This window comes from Mus caroli, chromosome 5 (genome assembly GCF_900094665.2).
Source record: "Mus caroli chromosome 5, CAROLI_EIJ_v1.1, whole genome shotgun sequence".
In the NCBI taxonomy this organism is placed as follows: domain Eukaryota; kingdom Metazoa; phylum Chordata; class Mammalia; order Rodentia; family Muridae; genus Mus; species Mus caroli.
This window is the reverse complement of record NC_034574.1, coordinates 114,778,791-114,801,218: the sequence shown is the minus strand read 5'-3', so window position 1 is coordinate 114,801,218 and position 22,428 is coordinate 114,778,791. Positions and strand designations below refer to the sequence as shown.

The following is a 22,428-nucleotide window of genomic DNA, read 5'->3' as shown; positions in this document are numbered from 1 at the left end:
CTTATGAAAATGTTTGGCACTTACATGCTCAGCTGACCTTACTGCTCTACAGCTGGGAGTTAAAGAGCTGAACAGCATCAGGAATGCTCATGGTCACACATCTAGCACAGTAATGTTTCTGACCTGCTCTGCCAAAGACCATAAGCTCCCAAATTTTTGAACCCTGACCCTTACTACAAGTTACTGCAAAGAGTAGGAGAATAAAATACCATTAAGCTGTAGAATTATTCCATAAAAGTGACTACTCAAGGGGTTTGATCTGACACTGCTATGTATTAGTATCACCAAGGATCAAGGTATTGCCAAAGTAAGACATGTGGGTGGAAAGTTTTAAGCAGAGCACTGCATGGCTAGGTAGCCCTAACCACCTGTCTTCCCAAATGAGGGGCAAATAGACATGAATGTGCACCATACATACGAGGCCTCACCAGCAGATGTCTCCTGCTACATCAATGATAAGGACAGAGAGTACACACAGGCCTCTGAGCAACAGTAGAATGGAACTGCACTCGGGATAAAGCATTTTGCAGAGCATAAGATGTTGCTCATGTCCCAACCCCCCAGCAACTGGAAGCTACAAACAGCCCTAACTAGTCAGCCTCATTACTTCCTGCTAGCTTGACTCAAGCCCTATCCTACATCATCTGACAGCTCTATCAACTATTGGTAAAAATTAAGTTGTGGAGCTGGTGGCCCTGCTCTTGCAGGATCCAGCTTCGGCTCTCAGCACCTATACTGGGAGACTCGTCAAGTCCAGGAGATCTGACGTACTTTTCTGTTTCCTGCAGACACCTGCACTCAGATCAAGATACACTTGAGCAAAATTTTTTTTAATTTATTTCATGTATATAAGTACACTGCAGCTGACTTCAGACACCCCAGAAGAGGCCATCAGATCCCATTACAGATGGTTGTGAGCCACCACGTGGTTGCTGGGAATTGAACTCAGGACCTCTGGAAGAGCAGTCAGTGCTCTTAACTGCTGAGCCATCTCTCCAGCCGGTAAATCAATTTTTAAAAGGTTTACTGGGGCTGGGATCTGATGGCCTCTTCTGGTGTGTCTGAAGACAGCTATAGTGTACTCGTATTCATGAAATAAATTTATTCTTTAAAAAAAAAGAGAGAGTGAGTCTGATTGAACAATCAATTGAATTTACTCTTGTATACCTTCAGGAAGAGGAGTGATTCCGATAATAATGGCAAACAAGTATTTGTTAGGATCCTGAGATCTCTTCAACTACAAGGAACCAAAACCACAGAAGTAGATTACAGGGCACTTTGAGTCATTCAGACTCATCTCTACACAAAAGCTGCAACAAGTTCAAAAACAAAATCCTGTTACCATGTTAATCACCAGTGTTGCAAAAGCAGGAATTTAAGTGAGTAAAACATCTACATAAACACAAACTCAGTATAAAAAAACTAACATTCTAATTCAGGAAGTTAGAACTCAAAGCTGGGAGCTGAGCCCCCAAACAGGGAGGCTTGGGTAGGAGGTTCACTATGGTACAATACATACAATAAGACCCTACCTTAAAAAGAAAGAGGAAGGGAGAGAGAGAGGGAGGAGGAGGGCAGACAGACACAGACACAGACAGAAAAAGGAACATAGGAAAGGAAGACATTATCATAAAAGTTAAAAGCATAGAAGACTGTCTCTCAGCCACACAAATTATATTCCTTTTTTGGAGACAGAACTTTGTCAAATAAATAGTCTGGTACAACAGCCTACAACCCTATGATTATCCATCTTCAGACTTAGGGAATATAGATGTCTACCACAGCTGGCCTAAATGGACCTTTTCTTGTTATGGGGGAGGTCTATAAAAATGTCAGCAGTTGTAGGATAAACCAAAAGCTCCTCTCAAAAGTGTTGTGGATAGCCCTGATGCTGTTTGTATTTTGATGTTAATTCAGCTTCCCCAAGAGGGCTTTAGGACAGGGACAGTGGGAGGACAAGATGTAGCTACAAGTGGCCCCCATTTAGATGGTGATTTATATTTAATATGGCTTACAAGATTAGGATTCTAGTTGTTGTGCCCAGCAACTGAATTACCTGTTGATCCTGAACTAAGTTTGTGTGGTGTTTTCCTTCACATGGCAACTCAACTGGGTTCCAGAAAGAAAGGTAGGGGCTGTAAAGCATGGGCTTGCAAGAAGTGCACCCCAAAAGGCCGTGGGAATTTGGAAGAGTGGAGCTGGTGTGGTAGGGACCCACCAGTGGGAACTTAGCAAGTCCTGTGGCAAGATTTCAGAGCTCCACATCAGAGAGTTTGCCAAAGATGAGAACAAGGCCGGCCGGGGCCAGCTGGAATATCATAGATTGCATTTTTAGTATTTCACGCCACACAAAGATACCACTGTGAGGGTTGGGGGCGGGGAGGGGAGAAGAGACCAAACAAAAAAATAACCCTACAAAAACCAACCCACAAACTTTTACCTACTGTATTGTGTTCTGATCCTGAGCAAGACAAGATAGCAGCCTATTCAGGAGATAGCTATGGAGGAGTGAGTGGGCCAAAAGATTTCCCAGATCAGGCTCCTCTCACTGTCTACACTGTAGGCTGTTAAGAGGGCATTTTTAGTCAGCCTGCTTCATTTCCCCCACTACATGCATAAAGAAAGGGAAATCACACACGGTAACTGAGTGCTCACATAGAATCAGGAGTGTGTTTTGGGGTGTTTTTTCCTCTCTCTAGACATAGGGTTTCTCTGTCTAGCCTGTAACTTGATCTGAGGACCAGGCTGGCCTTGAACCCAGAGATCTGACTGCCTCTTGCCTACTAAGTGCTGGTATGTGCTACTACCATCCAGCTGAGTTTGTTCTTGAGATTGGAGCTCATTCTGTAACAGCCTAGAATGACCTCAAACTCAGTATGTGACCTAGGCTAAACTGTAACATATGGCAATTCTCCTGCCTCAGCATGCCTGTGCCACCATGCCTGGTTAATTAAAAACAGCAAAGGGCTGAAGCTGAAGGAGGACCAGACTGAACAGAACAGACAGGAATCGGGGATGGCTGAGGAGCAGAATGCATGGCTGTCCTGCACAAGGCTCTATTTTCAAGCCCCTCATCACAAGTATACACAGTACACAGGCAAGTGTAAGGGCATACAAACGGCCTCTCTTTTCTGTTACAAAATACTGAAGTACCCTGGGCATAACAGCACAATGTCTACCATCCCCAGTATGTATCCGGTGAGGACAGGAGAAATGGAAGTTAAAAGTCATGCTCAGCTACATAAAAACTCCCAAGTCAGCCCATGATAAGTAAGATCTTGTCGCCCAAACAAGCAAATCTTCAAGGGACTAGAGATGCCTCAAGCAGTTAACAGCAGCACATACTGCTCTTCCAGATAACCCACACCCAATTCCCAACACCAATGTTGGATGGCTTACAACCACCTGTTAACGTAACTTATAGTCTTACGTGGGCACTCATGAGCACGTGCACATACCACACATATATATATATATATAATTTAAAATAAAGCCTGGCAGTGGTGGGACATGATGTTAACCCGAGCACTCAGGAGATGGAGGCAAAGGCAGGCAAAATCTGAGTTTGATGCCAACATGGTCTAATTCTAGAACAGCCAAGGCCACAGAAACTGTTGTGGGATGTCTCCCTTTGCTTCTATGACTTACCATAAAAAATGCTTGCTATTATATTTTTCCCAGCATGAACACGGGGGTGAGGCAGGTGGTAGGGAAGCCAGAGTGAAATCCTAGCTCCAGAATTTGGGGTGGAAAGGCCTTTCTTATCTCACTGAGGCCTCCAAATGTTAATCTTGAGATTTAAAATAGGAAAACCAGTTCCACACTTTTGAGCCAAATGTATTCAAATACTGACCAGGAATGACTTTGGTCAGGATCTCTTCCCAGTTGAGTGGCCCTGAGACATATGTTGTAGGAACTTTAAAGGGCAAACCCATATGGCCACCATACTTTTCCATTTGTACAATCCCCAGAATTCTAGGAAGTTACCTGGTCCTTGGGTGGGTGAGGTTTAATGGGTTAACTTTGGGGCTAAAAACATAGGTTAGTGGTTAAGAGCACTGACTGCTCTTCCAGAGGTCCTGAGTTCAATTCCCAGCAACCATATGGTGGCTCACACCATCTGTAATGGGATCTGATGCCCTCTTCTGGTGTGTCTGAGGACAGGTACAGTATACTCGCATACATTAAATTAACTGATTAATTAATTCATTACATAAAAGAATCAAATACATCTTAAAAATAAAACAAAAACAACCAAGAAAAGAAACACAGGATGGCAGGAGACCAGAAGAGCAGTGTCGTGAGGAATATGATGGCTGTGGTCCTGTGTAAGCTGCTACACAAGATGTTGAAGGGTAATGTGCCTAGTGAGATACTGCTCTGCTGGAAACAAAACAAACAGGTTATATGGAAAACCGATCTCTGCCACACATGTCACTGAAAACTTGCATCAAGTCCCTAACCACAACACAGTGCATGCCAGAAATACACAGCTCTGTTCTGCATAACAGCACCTGTTTTGTCTGGGGGAAAAAAGGCCAATAGCAAATACCATCCATTCTGAATGACTAAGCCCACTGAACATAACACATTTACCATTTACCTGATTAAATGTCAGGAAACAGTTTGTTTTACACACTGGAGATCATCATCAACGCATAACCACAAAATGCAGGGCTCTGGGGAGTCCCATCATAGACCATAGTTGTTCCTTCAACTGGAAACTTTAAAGCAGAGAAACAGAAAGAACTAAGGTATCAAAATAAAAACCAAGCCCCAGGCTATCTCTGACTCTCTCTCACTGAGGCCAGGTGGGACAGGAAGCCAGGCCTCTCTGGGAACAATTCTGAGTCCCAGCTCATCTTTAAAGATCTTTGCACTAAAGGAAATTCTGAATGGCTACCTGGACCCACTAGCAGATAGAGACATCACCCTAACAAACAATACTGTGGACACCAATGTGTCAAAACTTTCTGGGGAGCAGGACAGGTACCACAGCAAATAGCAGAAACAAAGAGCCACCCCCAAATACCAAGTATAAACAGAAAGTCAAGACAACAAACTGCCAACCACAATATGACAGGATGCTACATTTTCAGAGAATCACGTCTAACTGCCTCCAGGGCACTGACACCTAGAGGGGATGTCTAACCCACCCGTGGTGGCTGCCAAAGGGTCATTTCCCCAGCATGCTCTAGAAGGGGTTGCATATAAATGATCTTGAGGGGATCTTGTAATCCTAGGACTCCAAACGAAGAAGCAGCTAGGCTACTTTCACAGTGCATTCCTTCACAGTGGATGCACTGAATGCACGGCTGTAGTTTAAAGGCCACCCCCACAACATATGTACACATACACAAAGGAAAAGTCAAATAGCTCAAATCGCTAGGCACAATTTACTTATGCTAGAATGCTTCTCAGTAAAGAAAGAATTACATGTGCTAAGCCTATTACTTGTCAAATCTAAGGCTTTAGAGTTTTTATTGTCTAAAGTGTATTATGGGGAAGGAGAGATGGCTCAGCAGTTAGGAGCATGCACTGTTCTCATGGGACAGCTCACAATCTTATGTTAACTCCAGTTAGGGGATCTAACCCCCTCTGCTGGCCTCTATGGGTACTAGCAATGCACATGCTGTATATAGAGGCCTGCAAGCAAAAACAAAGACATAGATCAAAACATTAAATCAGTCCTTCTAAAAAGTGCATCAAGATGACTAGAAATGATCTGCAACCACAAAAAATATGCTTAAATATGATGCTACTGAAAAATATCGTTTTTAGATTTCTTTTGTTTCCCAGAACTGAATGTTAAACAAAATGTAATCTTTGTCTGTATCGATATGCCTATAAAAAAATAATAAATGACTGCTATTGGCTTGATTCCGAGGATTAGGAACTCATCTGGAGGAATGATTATGCAATAAGGACTAGAGAGGGACACTGTTACAGCCTAGGAAAGCTTGCTACACCCCCAGTAGACCACGGCTTCTCCAACCATCTCCTCAAGTGCCTCAGGAGTCACAAGAAAAAGCTGCCTTGGGTGCCAGGAAACCCTCATTCTCCTCAGCCCACAGAAACCATGTCAACTGCATCAAGTGCAGCCCAGCAAACTAATAGTAAAGTATCCAGCTGAAGAGCAACTCGGGTGAGCAAAAAGCTCAGGACTGAAGAGCAAAGGCGTAATCTGGTTCTGAAAGAGTGTCTACCACCCTCTGCGGTGCATGGGCTTTTGTAGAAAGCAAACCCAAGGACAAACAGGGCAGATGAGATAAGCTCAAGAAGGCCATCAAGGCTGAAGAATAACGGGAAGGAACGTTGACAAGAAGTCATTCTGGAAGTCTATCCCTAAAGAAGAGCATAATATGAAGTCCTTGCCAGGTGTGGGAGCCACTGCCTTCATGGTGGTGGTAGTGGAGGAACATCATTGAATTCAAGCCCAGCCAGAGCTACACAGTGAGACCCTATCTCAAAAAACTTGAGAGTATCTATTTTGAGGAGCAGTACTTGTTTCTCTTTCAGAGGCCTGGGTTCAATCCCAGCACCCACATAGAGACTGTCATCTATAACTAGTTCCAGATATCAATGCCCTCTTCTGACCTCAAGGACACAAAGTCTGCATACACAGGCAAACTCATTCATGTAAAATAAATCCATAAAAATTTCAACTTACTACACTGGCACAGTAACAAGACACCACAGCTCTGGACAGAATCAGATACAAGGCACAACAAAATATAATCAGAAATTCATATATCATTTTTTAAAGATTTAATTTTATATGTTTGAGTGTTTTGCCCTCATGTATGCCTGCAGCACCTGCAGAGCCTAGAAGAGGACATCAGCTCCCCTGGAACTGGAGTTAGAGAGGTATGAACCCCTTTTGAATACTGGTAACAGATCTGGGTTTTCTGCAAGATTGAGCAGGTGCTCTTAACCACTCGGTCTCCTCCACAGCTGCCACACATCTTGACTTCTGGTAGCATCACTGTCAGGAAAGGCACTAAGTCACTTCCCTACAAGGACAGTCTCTATAGCAGAGGATGCTTGACGTGACATATCCACATCAACCGTCAAGTTAAAATCCGCCACAAGCTCAATCAGTTCCGGGGCTTGAGAGTGAGGCTCAGCTGGTAAGAGTGTTTCTCTTCCAAAAGACCAAGTTCAGATCCCAGTACTCACAAAGAAACCCACAACCTCTTGTAACTTCAGCTCCAGAGGAGCCAATGCTCTCTTCTGGCCTCTGTGAAAATCTACACATGTAGTAGACACAAATAAACCATATATGCATATATAAAAACAGCTCAGTCTAATCTACTTAGTGAGTTCCAGGACAGCTGGGACTGCACACAGGTCCTACCTCAAAATCAAATCAAATAAGATAAGGTAAAATACCTAGGTATGATGACACATACCTTTAATTCCAGCACTTGGGAGGCAGAGAGGCAGACAGAGAGAACTCTGTGAGTTTGAGTGCAGCCTGGCCTACATAGCATCATGTTCCAGGCCAGTCAGGGCTAGAGAATGAGACCTTGTCTCACATAAATAAAACCGTAAGCATACAAACCACAAAAGGTCAGGAATAAAAACCTTCACAGGCTAAACTTTCATAGGTAAGGAAATAAAGAAAAACAAGTGGATGGGACTTTATTGGGGGGGGTGGTAATAATTTTTGCTAAAGTAAATAAAAATTAATTTAAAAAGCTGGTCAAGCTCAAGGCCAGCCTGGTGTACAGAGTGAGTTCAAGAAAGCCACAGAAACGCTGTCTGGAGAATCAAAACTCAAACAAGAGGGGCTGGAGAGATAGCTCAGTGCACTGAGATGGTTAAGAGCACTGACTGCTCCTCTAGAGGTTCTGAGTTCAATTCCCAGCAACCATATGGTGGCTCACAACCATCTGTGATGGGATCTGATGCCCCCCTTCTGGTGTGTCTGAAGACAGCTACAGTATACTTACATACATAACACAATATCTAATTTCAAGAAGAGAAGAGAAGAGAAGAGAAAAGGAGGGGAGGGGAGGGGAGGGGAGGGGGAGAGATGGGGAGGGGGAGGGATGGGGGAGGGATGGGGGGGGGAGGGGGGGGAAGGAAGCAAGAATGACTAATTGCAGGGCATGGATGGCAGTGAGCATGTCCCAGCACCCTGCAGACGACAGGGAAGGAACTACAGCCCTAGGTCACCCTAATCTGCACAGCACAGACCTGTTCCCAAAACAAAAACTTCAAAACAAGCTTCAAATGACTAATTTCTTAAAATGATAAACACATGAAAGCAAATTTTGTAGCAAACACAAACAACACTGGGGAAATGACATTTTGGCATGCAGAAATTGACAGGATTATAGGTGTACAGACTCAAATGGGATAGCTTCTGACAGCACCGTGGTTTGTCTCCATAATGAACTGACTAAACTAAGAAATACCATTGTGGTTAGTAAGTATCTCTGTTAGGTCTGCAAGTCCATTTCCAGAGAGAGTTCTCTCCTGAGGGCTAGAAGTTAACCAGTTAGCCCTGATGTATTTACAGTACGGTGGCGTTACCTGGAGGTGGTGCTTAATTAGAGGTCACGGGGCTTCTGTCCTTGACCTACAATACATGTTGCCCTGGTTGGTGCCTTTTGCTTTCCTTCTGCCTCCTTGAGGTGAGACCCTCAACCACCGTACAACCTACTGCTCTTCAAAGTTCACAGAACCAAAGAACCATATTCTATAGGCTCTGAAACCATGACTCAGGCTAAATAATCCCCCTGTACGCTGTTTCTATCAGGTTCATCATAGCAACAGGAAACTAACCAAACCCCATGAGGAGAAATAGTGGATCCTTCTCTTGCCAAGATCCATTCACAACCAGGAGGAAAATGCCTTGATCCTTAGATTACAACATAATAATATTGGCCAGAACAACACTTATTCTTTTATTGTGATCACACAATGAAGAGATAAGCGGTCTAGGAAAGAAGCGACCAGGATTGGTGGAAACACAGACCTTGGTGTGGGATACTAGCTTCCAAAGTTCAGGGCCAGGAGCTGGAGACACGGTTCAGTAGTGGAGAATACCTGGTACACTTTCAGAGGGCATGAGCTCGGTTCCCACGGCCACATCTGACAGTTTCACAACCTCCTCTAACTCTAGCTCCAGGAGAGTCCACACTGGCCTCATACAGGAGCACAAACTTATACACAATAAATCTAAAAATAAAAAACATTTTTTTTAAAAAAGGCATAGCTCGACAGCAGCAGCACTGCACTCCGAACACAGGGCAGGCAGCCTGAGGAAGCACCTCAGGCACTCCGCTCTAAGGAAACGGAGGGCCTTCTGCAGCTGCCACCTGACTGGGTTAAAAAACAGAAGATCCTATAAGCTTAGGGCCAGAAGAAGCAAAGCAATCAACTGGCACCAACCAAATCATTTTATCCACAATAAAATAAAATAAGCTTTAAGCTTATGCATGTATACGGCAGCAGTGAGAGCAGGTGAACATATGTGCCCTGAAGCACACCTCTCTCTCTACCGTGTAAGTCTCAGGGACAGAACTCGGGTCACCAGGCTTGGTACTGTATGCCTTCATCAACTGAGACATCTTATCTTCTCCCATATTCCTTTTAGGACTTGATGTAGGAACCATTTTAAACAGTATCTGGAAAGAATCAATATGAAAGAGCAAACACCAACATGCTGTTTTCTTTAAAAAATACAATTTGCTACTTAAAACTGTCTTGGTTCCTCCCACAGATCATAGGAAAGCTGAGGTAGGAATTCAAAGAAGGAGCTTGAAGCAGACACCTTGGTGGAATGCCACTTGCTGCTTTGCTTCCAGCCTCCTGTCCAGAGGTCGTACCTACACAGAGAGGGATTGATCCCCCTCCAGTCAGCAATAAAAAAATAGAAAAAACCAAAAAGTCCTATACAGTTGTCCAAGGGCCAAAGTGATGAAAGATACTCTTCACTAAGGGTCTCTCTTCCCAACATGTCAACCAACCAAGCACATGCCCATAAGGCTCTTCTCTCTCAAATAACTCAAATGCCAGGGATGTAGCAGCACATGTTTGCAGCTCACTGCTGTTTTACACTATACTGTGCTGAACTCATGGGAAAAAGAAAGCTAACCTCTCCTAAATGCTATCCAAATGCTGCTGGCCAATGGCATGCTTCTCTCGATTGAAGCCTTACCTTTACTGCGCACATGCACACTTAGACATGAACCGAGCCTGTCTGGGGTTTTCTATTCTCTGTCACTACAAACACTGAACTCTACAGCACTTTCATGTCTGGGAAGGCATGTTGCTATGAAAGAAAACATCTTCTTCTTCTCTTTGTTAATACATGGAAGTACAGAGCCTTTAGCATCACATCAGCATACTTGAGATCACTAAGAACCGACCACAAAAAGCATTACAAAATCTTCAAATGATCAAATCTACTTTAATAATGTTTGTATTTATTTAGCATTGACTTTTGCAAGCTGGGTACTGACCCAGTCAGGGAAAGGAAAGCGGCTAGTGCTGAGCTAGCAAAGTCCTGTCTGCCATACAGCCAGCCCTCGGCTGGACTCCCGCATGTCCATCATTGGCTACAGAGTCAGGATCATCCTTGGCTACAGAGCCAGCAGCCGGGAATACGGGAGAGCCCATGGGGTGGGGGACCACACAGACACACAGCCCACTAAAATGGCTCAGTGTAAAGCTACCGACCACCACACAATGAAACTTTTATTGCTGCAGGGCACTAACACAATAGAGAATTGGTTCCCATAGGCTATCTCTGACATCTATACAGATACCACAGCACCCAGGCCCACATATATAATAGATAAATTAATTTTTTTTTTTTTTTGGTTTTTTGAGACAGGGTTTCTCTGTGTACTCCTGGCTGCCCTGGAACTCACTCTGTAGACCAGGCTGGCCTCGAACTCAGAAATTTGCCTGCCTCTGCCTCCCAAGTGCTGGGATTAAAGTAAATGTAACTTTTTAAAAGTGAAATATGTAAGAAATCAATCAGGGCTTACTTTTTTTTTTTTTTTAAAGATTGATTTATTTATTTATTTATTTATTTATTTATTTATTTATTTATTTGTTATGTAAGTACACTGTAGCCGTCCTCAGACACTCCAGAAGAGGGAGTCAGATTTTGTTACAGATGGTTGTGAGCCACCATGTGGTTGCTGGGATTTGAACTCCTGACCTTCGGAAGAGCAGTCGGGTGCTCTTACCCACTGAGCCATCTCACCAGCCCAGGGCTTACTTTTACTAGTACTAAACAGCAGTCTTAACCCTCCTGCCTCGCCTTCTGGGTAGGCACTACCAGGCCCAGCAAAACTCCTTTCTTGTTTTTAATGCTCTGACCTGCTGTTATACAGCAGGTTTTCTACACCTGCCAACATCCCCTCCAGAGGAAATGAGGTTCTCACAGACCAGTGAACAGAAGGTCATGTGGGGATGGGCCCAAGCCAGGCCTAGTGTCAGCCCTCACCTGCTGCTACTAGATCCTGAAGCAGAACTCTTAGCTACTTCTTTGGCACCAGGTCTGCCTGAGCGTTGCCATGTTCCCCACCATGATGATAATCGACTAAACTTCTGAAACTATAAGCAAACTCCAATTAAATATTCACTTTCTTTTATAAGAGCTGCCGTGGTCATGGTGTCTCTTTGGAGATAGAATGTTTACTACGATGGTTATACATGGGGGGAGGAACAGGGATGAGGACTTGCAAGATTCCTGGGGGCCCTACTAACAGTATAAAAAGAAGTAAAAAGCTGCTAAGGACAGAGACTGACAAGCAAACCTGCCTGCAAGCTACACAGAAGGCTCCAAGGCTGCAGTATTCACATGTTATTATATTCATGTTATTACACATGTTGGCATAGAGCTGCTTTTCTGAGTTACCCCTAATCCTTTTAAGTAACTTCTCACTCCTAGGAATCTCAATTAAACTCATTAGTTCATGAACCTCACAGCGCTGCGACAGTCATTGCCATGGTCTGTTGATGTGTTATGTCACCCCAGAAGGCTGTCACACAACATGTGGGCATATGTATAAAAATACAGAAGTTAAGTTCTGTATTTTCTGAATGTCTGAAAGTAACTTTAGCAAATGCTTTCCATTTGTGTGTCTATTTCCACAAGTGTCTGTATTTGTCAAGTGGTATTTAAACGCACAAGTTTGTCTGTAGTTCCCTAGAGGGAGGAAGCTTCACAGAGGTTCTCAAAAGAACTCCGAAGAATCTCTACATCTCGCCGAGCTGTCCAGAGCCATAAGCAGAGGGACAGGAACACGGCAAGACATTTGTAGCCATCTTTGGCTTGTTTCATTTACTTTAGGGGTGTACGTGTGCGAGCACGTGTAAGGAGGTGCACAATCTGCACTGGAAAGCAGGCAGTGCAGTGTCGTTCATCCTGTCACGCAGCCTCCTCCTCTGATACAGAGTTCCTCCCTACATCTTGGACTTGGCATTTTCTCCAGTAGGCTGGAGGCCAGCAAGCTCCAGCAATCCTCCTGTCTCACCCTACAGAGCTGGACCACACCTGGCTTGTTATACCAGTGTAGAGATCCAGGGCCTTTGTGGTGGTCCAGCATGCACTAAAGGTCACTGAATCATCTCTCCAGCCCTAATTTCCTAGACTTCATATAGAATTGTAGTTCTTTAAAAATGCTTTAGGATAGCCGGCCGGTGGTGGCGCACGCTTTTAGCACTTGGGAGGCAAAGGCAGGTGGATTTCTGAGTTCAAGGCCAGCCTGGTCTACAGAATGAGTTCCAGGACAGCCAGGGCTACAGAGAAACCCTTTCTTGGAGGAAAAAAAAAAGCTCTAGGATATTAAATATTATGAATTCAAAGACATTATGAGCCCATGTACTATGTGCCAAGCAAGACACTGTGGTAGATAATGCGACTTTTAAAAGATTAAAGCCATAGTGGTCCACGCCTGTAATCCTACTACTGAGAGGAAGCTCAGACAAGAGAACTGCAAAGAGTTCACAGCAAATTCAAGGACAGCCTGGGCTATAGAGTAAAGTCTTGTCTAAGAAAAATAAAATAAAAAATAAAGACATTACTCAGATTTAAGACCTCAGACTATAATGAGGAGACCATGATCCTCCTACAGCCTGGCCTAAGAGTGGTCAAATGGGCACTGGGGAGGGGCCAGGCAAGCACAAGCGTGTAAGAGAGCAGTGTAAAGGAGGGAAACAAGCCAGGAGTGAGTCAGAAGAGAGATGATGTGTTTATGAAAGAGATGCAGGCACTGGTAAAGCCTCAACTGTGGCATAAGAATCTGAAAGAGCCCAAAAGGACCTGTGAAATAGAGGCTCCACACAGCCTCAAGTAGGGCTGTATATATGAGGAACGGGGAAGGGACTTGTTTCAGGGAAAGGGGACTTGAATAATTTTCAGGTAGAATTGAAAGAGTCAATAGCAGGAAGAGTGTGGAGTCCAGAAATAAGTGGTATAAAAGCACAAGGTGATGGCCTACAGCTAACAAGCTAAAGTCCAACACCCAGAGCCCACAGGTGTTGTCCTCTTCTCTCTACACAGTAACACATACACACAACACAACACAACACACAACAGAGACACACACCACACACACTTAAAACAAGTAAAAGCCAAATGAAAGATCGGGAGGGGTAGGAATGCTGTGTGGAAACACAGAAGATGGGGTTTAGTTGCTCCTTCCACAGAGCCAGAAAAGGAGAATGAGATTTGCAGAGGAGGAGTGGCAGGTAGTTGTGGTCGCTCCAGGTCACTCCCAGTAAACCACTCGCTCATTACTTCTTACTGAAAGTGGCATCTAGAAAGCACAAGTGATTCTTTGGGCTGCTTCCAATTGGAGTGGTCATAAATAAGAAGCTGAATTAGATGATACATGTAATACTAGAGCCAAGTATCGGCGCTGAATATGAGATGAGACATAAAGCATGTTCTGCTATTGCACCAAACCAGAACAGCATGTAACTCTTTTTTAAAACATCAGCTCTAAATAGTTCCAATGCAGAAGGAAGAATGATTTAGGCTGAGGGTTGGCAAGCTTCCCTGTCAAAGGCCAGATGAGGTGTATATGCAAGGCCTGCTGTCTGTATTAGGACTGACCTCCAGCTCTACAGGACAGCAGCTGCAGCCAACACATGAATGAAGAAACACAGCGCTGTTACAATCCAACTTTGTGTACTACTGTGTCCATCTGCTGACCTGCTATCTGGGCTGGCTGAGACCACACAAAGGCACAAAGCAGTAAAGTGGCAGCATGAGAGACAAGAGAGAAGCCATAGAGATCCAACACATAGGGAGGTCATCAAAACAAAGGATACAATACAAACAGAAGGTCACTAATCACTAGGGACTGGGAAACAGGCAGTGACAGCTGAGGTTAGCATGTAAGAAGACCTTTGGAGGGGACAATGGGAAGATGGGTGTGGGGGGGAAACAAAACAAAAAAAATGCAGACCAGATAGGCACACTGGAAAGAACAGAGCCTAAGACACAAGTCCCATTCCAAGAAGAGCAGCACACGCTCTTTTTTTTTTTTTTTTTTTTGTTTTTCAAGACAGGGTTTCTCTGTGTAGCCCTGGCTGTCTGTCCTGGAACCCACTCTGTAGACCAGGCTGGCCTTGAACTCAGAAATCCACCTGCCTCTGCCGAGTGCTGGGATTAAAGGCGTGCACCACCACGCCCAGCTCTCTTAAAGTAGGTGCAAAAATAGGAAAAGATAGGGCAGGGGCAGGCACAGTTGATGAAGCACTTGCAGAGCAAGCAAGAGGACCTAAGCTTGAACACTAGGACCCACAAAATACTGCACAACTGTCATCTCGGTGCTAGGGATGCAGACAGGAAAATCCCCAGGCCACCCACTCTAGCCAATCAGTGAACTCCAGGTTCAGTAAAAACCCTGTTCCAAAAATAAGATAGGACATGACTGAGGAAAATCACTCGTCTTTAATCCCAGCATTCAGAAGGCAGAAGCAGGCAGATCTCTGAGTTCGAGGCCAGCCTAATCTAAATAGGTTCTAGGGCAGAGAATCTATCTCAAAAAACAAAAAGAAGAAAGAAGAGGGGTTGGGACAAAACCTCATCCAACATCTACTTCTGACTTACACGGATACAGAGGCACACAAGCACATGCAGAAAATACACACAGCCAAGTGCTCTAGGGCTAGAAGGTCGGCTCAGTGAGTAACAGTACTTGCCATGTACACATGCGGATCTGAATTTGAATCCCCAGAACTCACCTAAGAGCCGGACTCTCAGTGTCAGCTTTTGTGATCCCTAAACTCCTCTTAAGGAGACCTGGGAGTGAAGACAAGCATCCCTGAAACTCACACTTGCAGCTAGTCTACTGAATACAGCAGAGAAGCTACAAAGAAACCAACTAGGGCTGAACATCCGGGCTGCACACAGGAAAAGCAAGTGCTCCCAATCTGTTTGCAGCAGAGCCCTACTAAGAAAAGACCACAGTGCCTTTCCAGGACCCACCTCAGGGCTATTAACAGGCTCTACCTCCAGTTCCAATGGGTCCAACATCCTCCTCTGGCCTCTGTGGACGCTGTACACAAACATACACACATGCAGGCAAACACTAATACACATAAATTAAACTAAAAGTGTAAAAATCCTTTAAAAATAAAAACAAACCTATAACATTTTAGTTTTTAAAAAGCTAACTTTCGGGCTGGTGAGATGGCTCAGTGGGTAAGAGCACCCGACTGCTCTTCCGAAGGTCCAGAGTTCAAATCCCAGCAACCACATGGTGGCTCACAACCATCCGTAACGAGATCTGGCGCCCTCTTCTGGAGTGTCTGAAGACAGCTACAGTGTACTTACATATAATAAATAAATAAAGCTTTTTTTAAAAAAAAAAAAAAGCTAACTTTCCATTAAGAGCTGATCTTTTCAGCAACGATGAATGACAATCACCTGTCCTCTCACCACCTGGGCAAGTGAAGCAGGAGGATCAGGAGTTCAGGACCAGCTTCCTCTTCAGAGGCTATTTCAAAGCCACCCTGCTCTATACATTCATGAAAAAGAATCTCATGACCTGTTCTACCTATGTGTGAGCTCAACAGACTCTAGCGAAGATACTTTGACTCAGTCCGTAAACCATATTGGCCCACAGCATAGGGATAATTCTAAGCCTTCCATATATCTGTGAAGATAGATGAACATGGGGCTGGAGAGATGCCTTAGTTAAGAGCATTAGCGGCTCTACCTGAGGACCCCTGTTCAAATCAAAGCACATGATGGCAGCTAACAACTGTCTCTAACTCTAGTTCCAGGGCATCCAATGCCCTGGTTTTGGTCTCTTGGGCTCCAAGCACACAAACAATACAGACATAGATATGCAGACCAAAATCCCATGCACATTAAAATCATTTTTTAAAGATTTATTTATTTTATGTATGAGTACTTTATCTACATGTACACATGCACACCAGAAGAAGGCATCACATCACATTATAGATGGTTGTAAGCCACCATGTGGTTGCTGGGAATTGAACTTGGGAAGAGCAGCCAATGCTCTTAACCACTGAGCCATCTTTCCAGCCCCTATATAAGTTATTTTTAAAATCAGATGCTGAGGAAGACAGTTTAGTGTTTAAGAACACTGGCTGATCTACTAAAAGACTTGGGTTCAATACCCAACACTCACATAGTGGCCCACAATAATCAGGAGCTCCAGTTTCAGGTTATCCAACACCATCTTCTGGACCCTATGGGCACTGCATGCATGTGGTGCAGACACTAATGAAGGCAAAACACCCATAAACAGAAAAACAAAACGTATAAAAGAAAGTTCTAAAAAAAGATGTGTATGAAAGCTGGGCGGTGGTGGCGCACGCCTTTAATCCCAGCACTTGGGAGGTAGAGGCAGGCGGATTTCTGAGTTCGAGGCCAGCCTGGTCTACAGAGTGAGTTCCAGGACAGCCAGGGATATACAGAGAAACCCTGTCCTGAAAACCAAAAAGATGTGTATGAAAAAACAGGGATTTTCTGTGTGTAGCCCTGGCTGTCCTGTAACTCAGATCCACCGGCCTCTGAATCCCTAGTGCTGGAACAATGACTTCTCAAACCTGTTGAACTCGAGCCTCAGAAAAGGTTCAGCAGATAAAGGCACGGGCCACCAACCTGGCAACCTGAATTTGCACCTCAGGAACCACATGGTAGGAGGAGAGAACAGGCTTCCACAAGCTCCCCCTGAGCTCCACTTGTACATCAAGGTATGCGTGCACACACACGCACATACATGCAATACATTTTAAAACAACCCACTGACAAAATAAAGTATGCATCAGGGTTCAAAAGCTGGACTGACGCTACCTGCTTTAAAGGGTTAGCTTGTAGGGAGTGGTGACTCTTGTCTGATCTACATAGTGAGATCGTGTCTCAGAAAACAATTTTTTTTCTCCTGCAAAAGCCAGACACGAAAAGAAAAAAAAAAAAAAAAAAAAAAAAAAAAAAAAAAAACCTGAATCATACCATAACCTGTAGCTTCCACTGCCTGCAACGGCTTTGTTTTAGGTGGTGGTTGTTGTTTTGAGACAGGATCTTGTTATTTATACCAATCTGACCCAGAACTCAGTAGGTAGTCTGATAAGCCACAGCCTCTGCAAAATTAGGGTTACAGTGTCTGCCACCATGCTTTACTCTTTATCTGTGACTACATCCTTAATATTAATAAAGAGCTGCCCCCACAGTGCTCATCACCACAGTGCAATGTGAAGGACAGCCGTGATAAGCTAGGGTTAAAGAACTGGGCTCTGTCCCTACTCGACCACATGGTGGTTGTGAGCCATCCTGTACACACTGGATGGCTCACAAGCACCGTTAACTCCAGGTCTAGGGGATCCAATACCTTCCATCAACCCATATGCCAATACACAGAATGTAAAACTAAAAACGTTTTTAGAGTCTCCACTATGTGACCTGAGCTATCCTCAAACTCACTATGTGGACCAAGCTGGCCTTGAACTTACAAACATCTGCCTGCCTCTGTTTCTGCCTCCCAAGGGCTAAAAGTGAGAACCACCACCCTCAGCTGATTTCTTTTTCTTTTAAACAAGAATTTAAATTGTTTTTATTTTACATGTATTGCTTATTTTATTACTTGTTGGGAGAGTGCGTGCATGCATGCAGACATTAGAGGACAACTTGTAGAGCTGGTTCTCTCCTCAGGCGTGTATGTTCCAGGGATTGAATTCTGGGTTGGCAGCGAATATTTTTACTTTTGAGCCATCTAACCAGCCTTTAAAAATACTGCCAGCTTCAACTTTATTGTTCCATGACTGGTACCTGAACCTAGGATCTCATGCATACCACTCAAACACATTTCCCAGTGGTGTTGCTGGAGTTTTTTGCTTTTTATTTTTTTAAATAAAAATGGGGGGGGGGGTCTTAGTTAGGGTTTCATTGCTGTGAACAGACACCATGACCAAGGCAACTGTTATAAGGACAACATTTAATTAGGGCTGGCTTAAAGATTCAGAGGTTCAGTCCATTATCATCATAGCAGGAAGTAAGGCAGCATCCAGGCAGGCATGGTGTGGAAGGAGCTGAGAGCTCTACATCTTCAGCTGAAGGATGCTAAGAGAAGACTGGCTTCTAGGCAGCTAAGTTGAGGGCCTTAAAGCCCACATCCACAGTGATATACCTCCTCCAAGAAGGCCACACCTCCAAATGGTGCTACTTCCTGGTCCAAGCATATTCAAACCATCTCAGGGTGTGTGTGTGAGGGTGTGCGTGTATGTGCACGCAGGCGCATGTTTTGCTGATATGTTTACCTGTGCATGGTTGGTCTTCGAGGGTGTCAGTTTTCCTGGAAGTGAAATTACAGGCAGTGTCAAGCCTTCATGTGGGTGGGTAAGGTAAAGAGAGCTGAACCCTAGTCCTCTGGAAGAACAGCCAGTGCTCTTAAGCGCAGAGCTATTGCTCCAGCCCTGTCTATTGTTGTCTCTGAGGTTTTCTGTTTTGGTTTGGTTGGATTTGTTTGTTTGAGATACGGATCTCACTGGCCTTGAACTCAAGGCAGTCTCCTGCCTCAGTGTCCTTCCTGAATTCTGGAATAACAGTGAGCCCATCATGCCTAGCTAACAACCTCAAGATTCTGACAGTGGTGCTAAAGAAAAATGATGAAAACAGAAGCTCCAGGGAGAACTTGACTTCCTTCTGCATCGGGAAGCTTGGATGGCAAACTACCGCCTATTAGTCCATCTCTGATCAAAGTCTACCATATTAGTTAGTGTATCAGCAAAACCTTACAAGATAATGGTTAACTGAGACAAAAAAAATAAAGGCACTATGAGTCAAAGAAAGCAAGTGTGTCCTTCAGAGCCACACCGTTCCTCAGGACTAGAAGCCTAAGGCTCAGACCCTCAAGCAGGGTGTATTATGTTTGTGCTGGGGAGAGGGGTGGGGGTTGCTGCTTGCTTATGTCTGTGCATCATATGAATACAGTGTTCAAGGGGGCTAGAAGAGGGTGCTGTGTCTCCTCAAACTGGGGTTGCAGTTATGAGACACCATTTTGGAGTTAGGAATCAAGACCAGGTCTTCTGGAATATTATTCATCATTTCACAAGCTGATTATTTGTAAATAAGAATATAACGAAACAGCTGGGCGTGGTGGCACATGCCTTTAATTCCAGCACTTGGGAGGCAGAGACAGGCAGATTTCTGAGTTCGAGGCCAGCCTGGTCTACAGAGTGAGTTCCAGGGCAGCCAGGGCTACACAGAGAAACCCTGTCTCGAAAAACAAAACAAACAAACAAACAAACAAAAAACAGAATATAACGAAACAAAGACTGATGTCTTGGAAAATGTCCCTAAGTATCTAACTAAAACTAGCAAGCACTGATTAGATCTTCTCTTACTCCAGGAAACTAAAAAGCCATAAGGTAAAGACCACTCCTTTTAATGCAGCACTGATCACCTTAGTTTATCTGATTAATGAAGCATGACAAATTAGTAGGTCAAACTTCTATACATAAGCAGTATTCCCTCAGCAACACTTCACTCTCAAAAAGATCCCAGCACTCAGGAGAAAGGGGCAGGTAGATCTCTAAGACTGGTCTACTGAGGGCATTCTAGGAAAGCCAGAGCTACACAGAAAAACTTTGCCTTGGGAAACAAAACAAAAACAAACAAACAAACAAACAATAGCAACTTCTACCAGCGTATGATATTTGCACACACAGGCACACACACGGAGAGCCTGACTCGAGAGCTTGGGAGAAGGCAGATCCAAGAGCCAACCTCAATCCCCAGCATCCACACAGAAGCCAATGAATAAATCTTTAAAAACTAAAATAAAACTAAACAAACACAGGGCATAGTGCACACAAGTCCAGGATAGCTAGAACTACACCGTGAGACCTGCTCTGGGGGTACTGGGGCAGAGTGGGGTGGTGTGTGGGGCTGGGGGTGGGGCTTAGTAGTAGGTTCACCTAGCACGTAAGGCTACGGGGCGTTCCAGCACTGTAAAAACTCCAACGGGACCTGGTGGGGTCCAGCAAAAACATGATCAACTGCATGTAGTACCCTATGCTTGGTCCACAGCACTCCCAAAACAAGCACACTGCTAACACAGTACAACAGCTGGTAACTGCTGTTTCTGCTACAGCCAATCCTCTCCTCAGAGTGCTGTATATAACTCACAGTTTGGTCTTCCCCTTTGTGTGATGACCAAACATGGAATCTTTCAAAACCATAAATATATATTATGTGGTACTTCAAAGCATAAGGGAAACTGACTCTAAAGGCAACAACTAAGGAAGCACTGACTCCTTCGTGGTGACTGAAGGCTCTTTAAGGAATCATAAATCTAAGGTCCTCCCCCTACCTGGCCCCCCCAAAGAAAGTAATAAGAGAATTGTGTTGAGAAAGGCTGTTAACAGCTAGTAGTTGTGACACATCTTTAATCCTAATACTCTGGAGGCAGAGATACACAGATACTAGAGCTCCAGGACAGCCAGGGAGCACTGAAATTCCCTGTGCCTCAGAGTTTCAGTATGGACATTTCAACCACAAAGCACAAACAGCCATTAGCACCAACTGAAGCACAAACATCAACTGTAATCAATGACAATCTAAATCAACTATAGTTAGTGACAATCTATCATTCAAGAATTTTTTAATTGCAAAGGTCCTTTCCCAGTGCTACAAGTGCCTCTCCAGATGATAGACCAATGTTCACAAGCCCCTCTTTAATCAATACTTGCAATAGGTAGGGGACACATGCATATACATATACACACAAATGTAAGTACATTTAATTCTCAGAATACTCAACCACACCCACAACAGCATCCTGTTTGAGATGGTCCCACTGTTAAGCCCAGCCCAGGCTAGCCCAGACGGAGCTCCTGAACCCAAGGCTTACCTAGTAGTGGCCAACATTATGGTAGCAGGATGCACACTGGGGCTGCAGAGATGGTTCAGTAGCTAGGAACCCCCACATAGTGAACTCAGAACCATCAGGAGCTCCAGTCCCTAGGGATCTGACATCTTCTGACCTCAGTAGCACCAGGTATGCCATGGTACACATAAATACATTCAGACAAAATGCTCACATACAAAAGTCTAAAATCGTTTTTGAAAAAAATGCATACTACAATTATATATTTATGCTTCTAAAATTACCAAGTTATTTTCCACCTAAGTTTTAAATATTTTCTAACAAAAAATTCATTAAAACTCGCATTTTTATTAGATTATTTAAAAAGCTATTCTAGAAAAATACCACTAATAAAGAAAAGGAAAAGAAAAGAAAATCTCATTCCTAGGTCTTGAGGCAAAGGCAGGAGAACCAAGAGCTCAAGGTCAGCCTGAGCCACATACCAAGATCCTGTCTGAGGTGAGGGAAACCAAGTCTGTATGGGTGCTGGAGACCTGGTGCTGGAGTGAGCCAATCACACCAGGGTTAGGGTCACCTCGGAAACCCAAGCCTACCTCTCCTTGCATAACTGGAGTCTGTATCTTTAAACTGTACCACGACGAAGTCTGAGCATTTGAACAAAACACTCTCCATTATTTCTTCACGTTTTGGCCCCGAACTGGATTCTGTACTTTTCTCATGTGCAGCATCAAGTACCAAGTCACACTAAAATAAAAAGATTAATAACATTAAAAACATTGATTAATAGCTATTTACAGAGCTATTTAGCTCATCAAAGCCATTTACTTTTAAGCCTATGACAAAAGCATCCTGCAAAAACCTGATTATCACATCCTGTTTGGACTTGTCATGCACCTACAATACAAAAACCCTCGAATCTAAAAGCTGATCTTACTATAGCGTATCTGAAACACACTAATGCTAAAAAAAGAGACATGCAGGGCAGTAGTGGTGCACACACCTTTAATCCCAGCACTCGGGAGGCAGAGGCAGGTGGATTTCTGAGTTCAAGGCCAGCCTGGTCTACAGAGTGAGTTCCAGGACAGCCAGG

At 44.1% G+C, this 22,428-nt stretch overlaps 1 protein-coding gene across 8 annotated transcripts in view; it reads right to left on the bottom strand.

The window, feature by feature from the left end:
* Positions 1 to 22,428, bottom strand: part of Atxn2 (ataxin 2) — a 102,366-nt gene that overhangs the window by 42,585 nt on the left and 37,353 nt on the right. For all 8 annotated transcript variants that reach the window (XM_021161685.1, XM_029477312.1, XM_021161688.2 and 5 more), the window contains exon 5: positions 21,932 to 22,082. In XM_021161685.1, the coding sequence (XP_021017344.1) occupies positions 21,932 to 22,082 (151 nt within the window). The remainder of the gene's footprint in view (positions 1 to 21,931; positions 22,083 to 22,428) is intronic.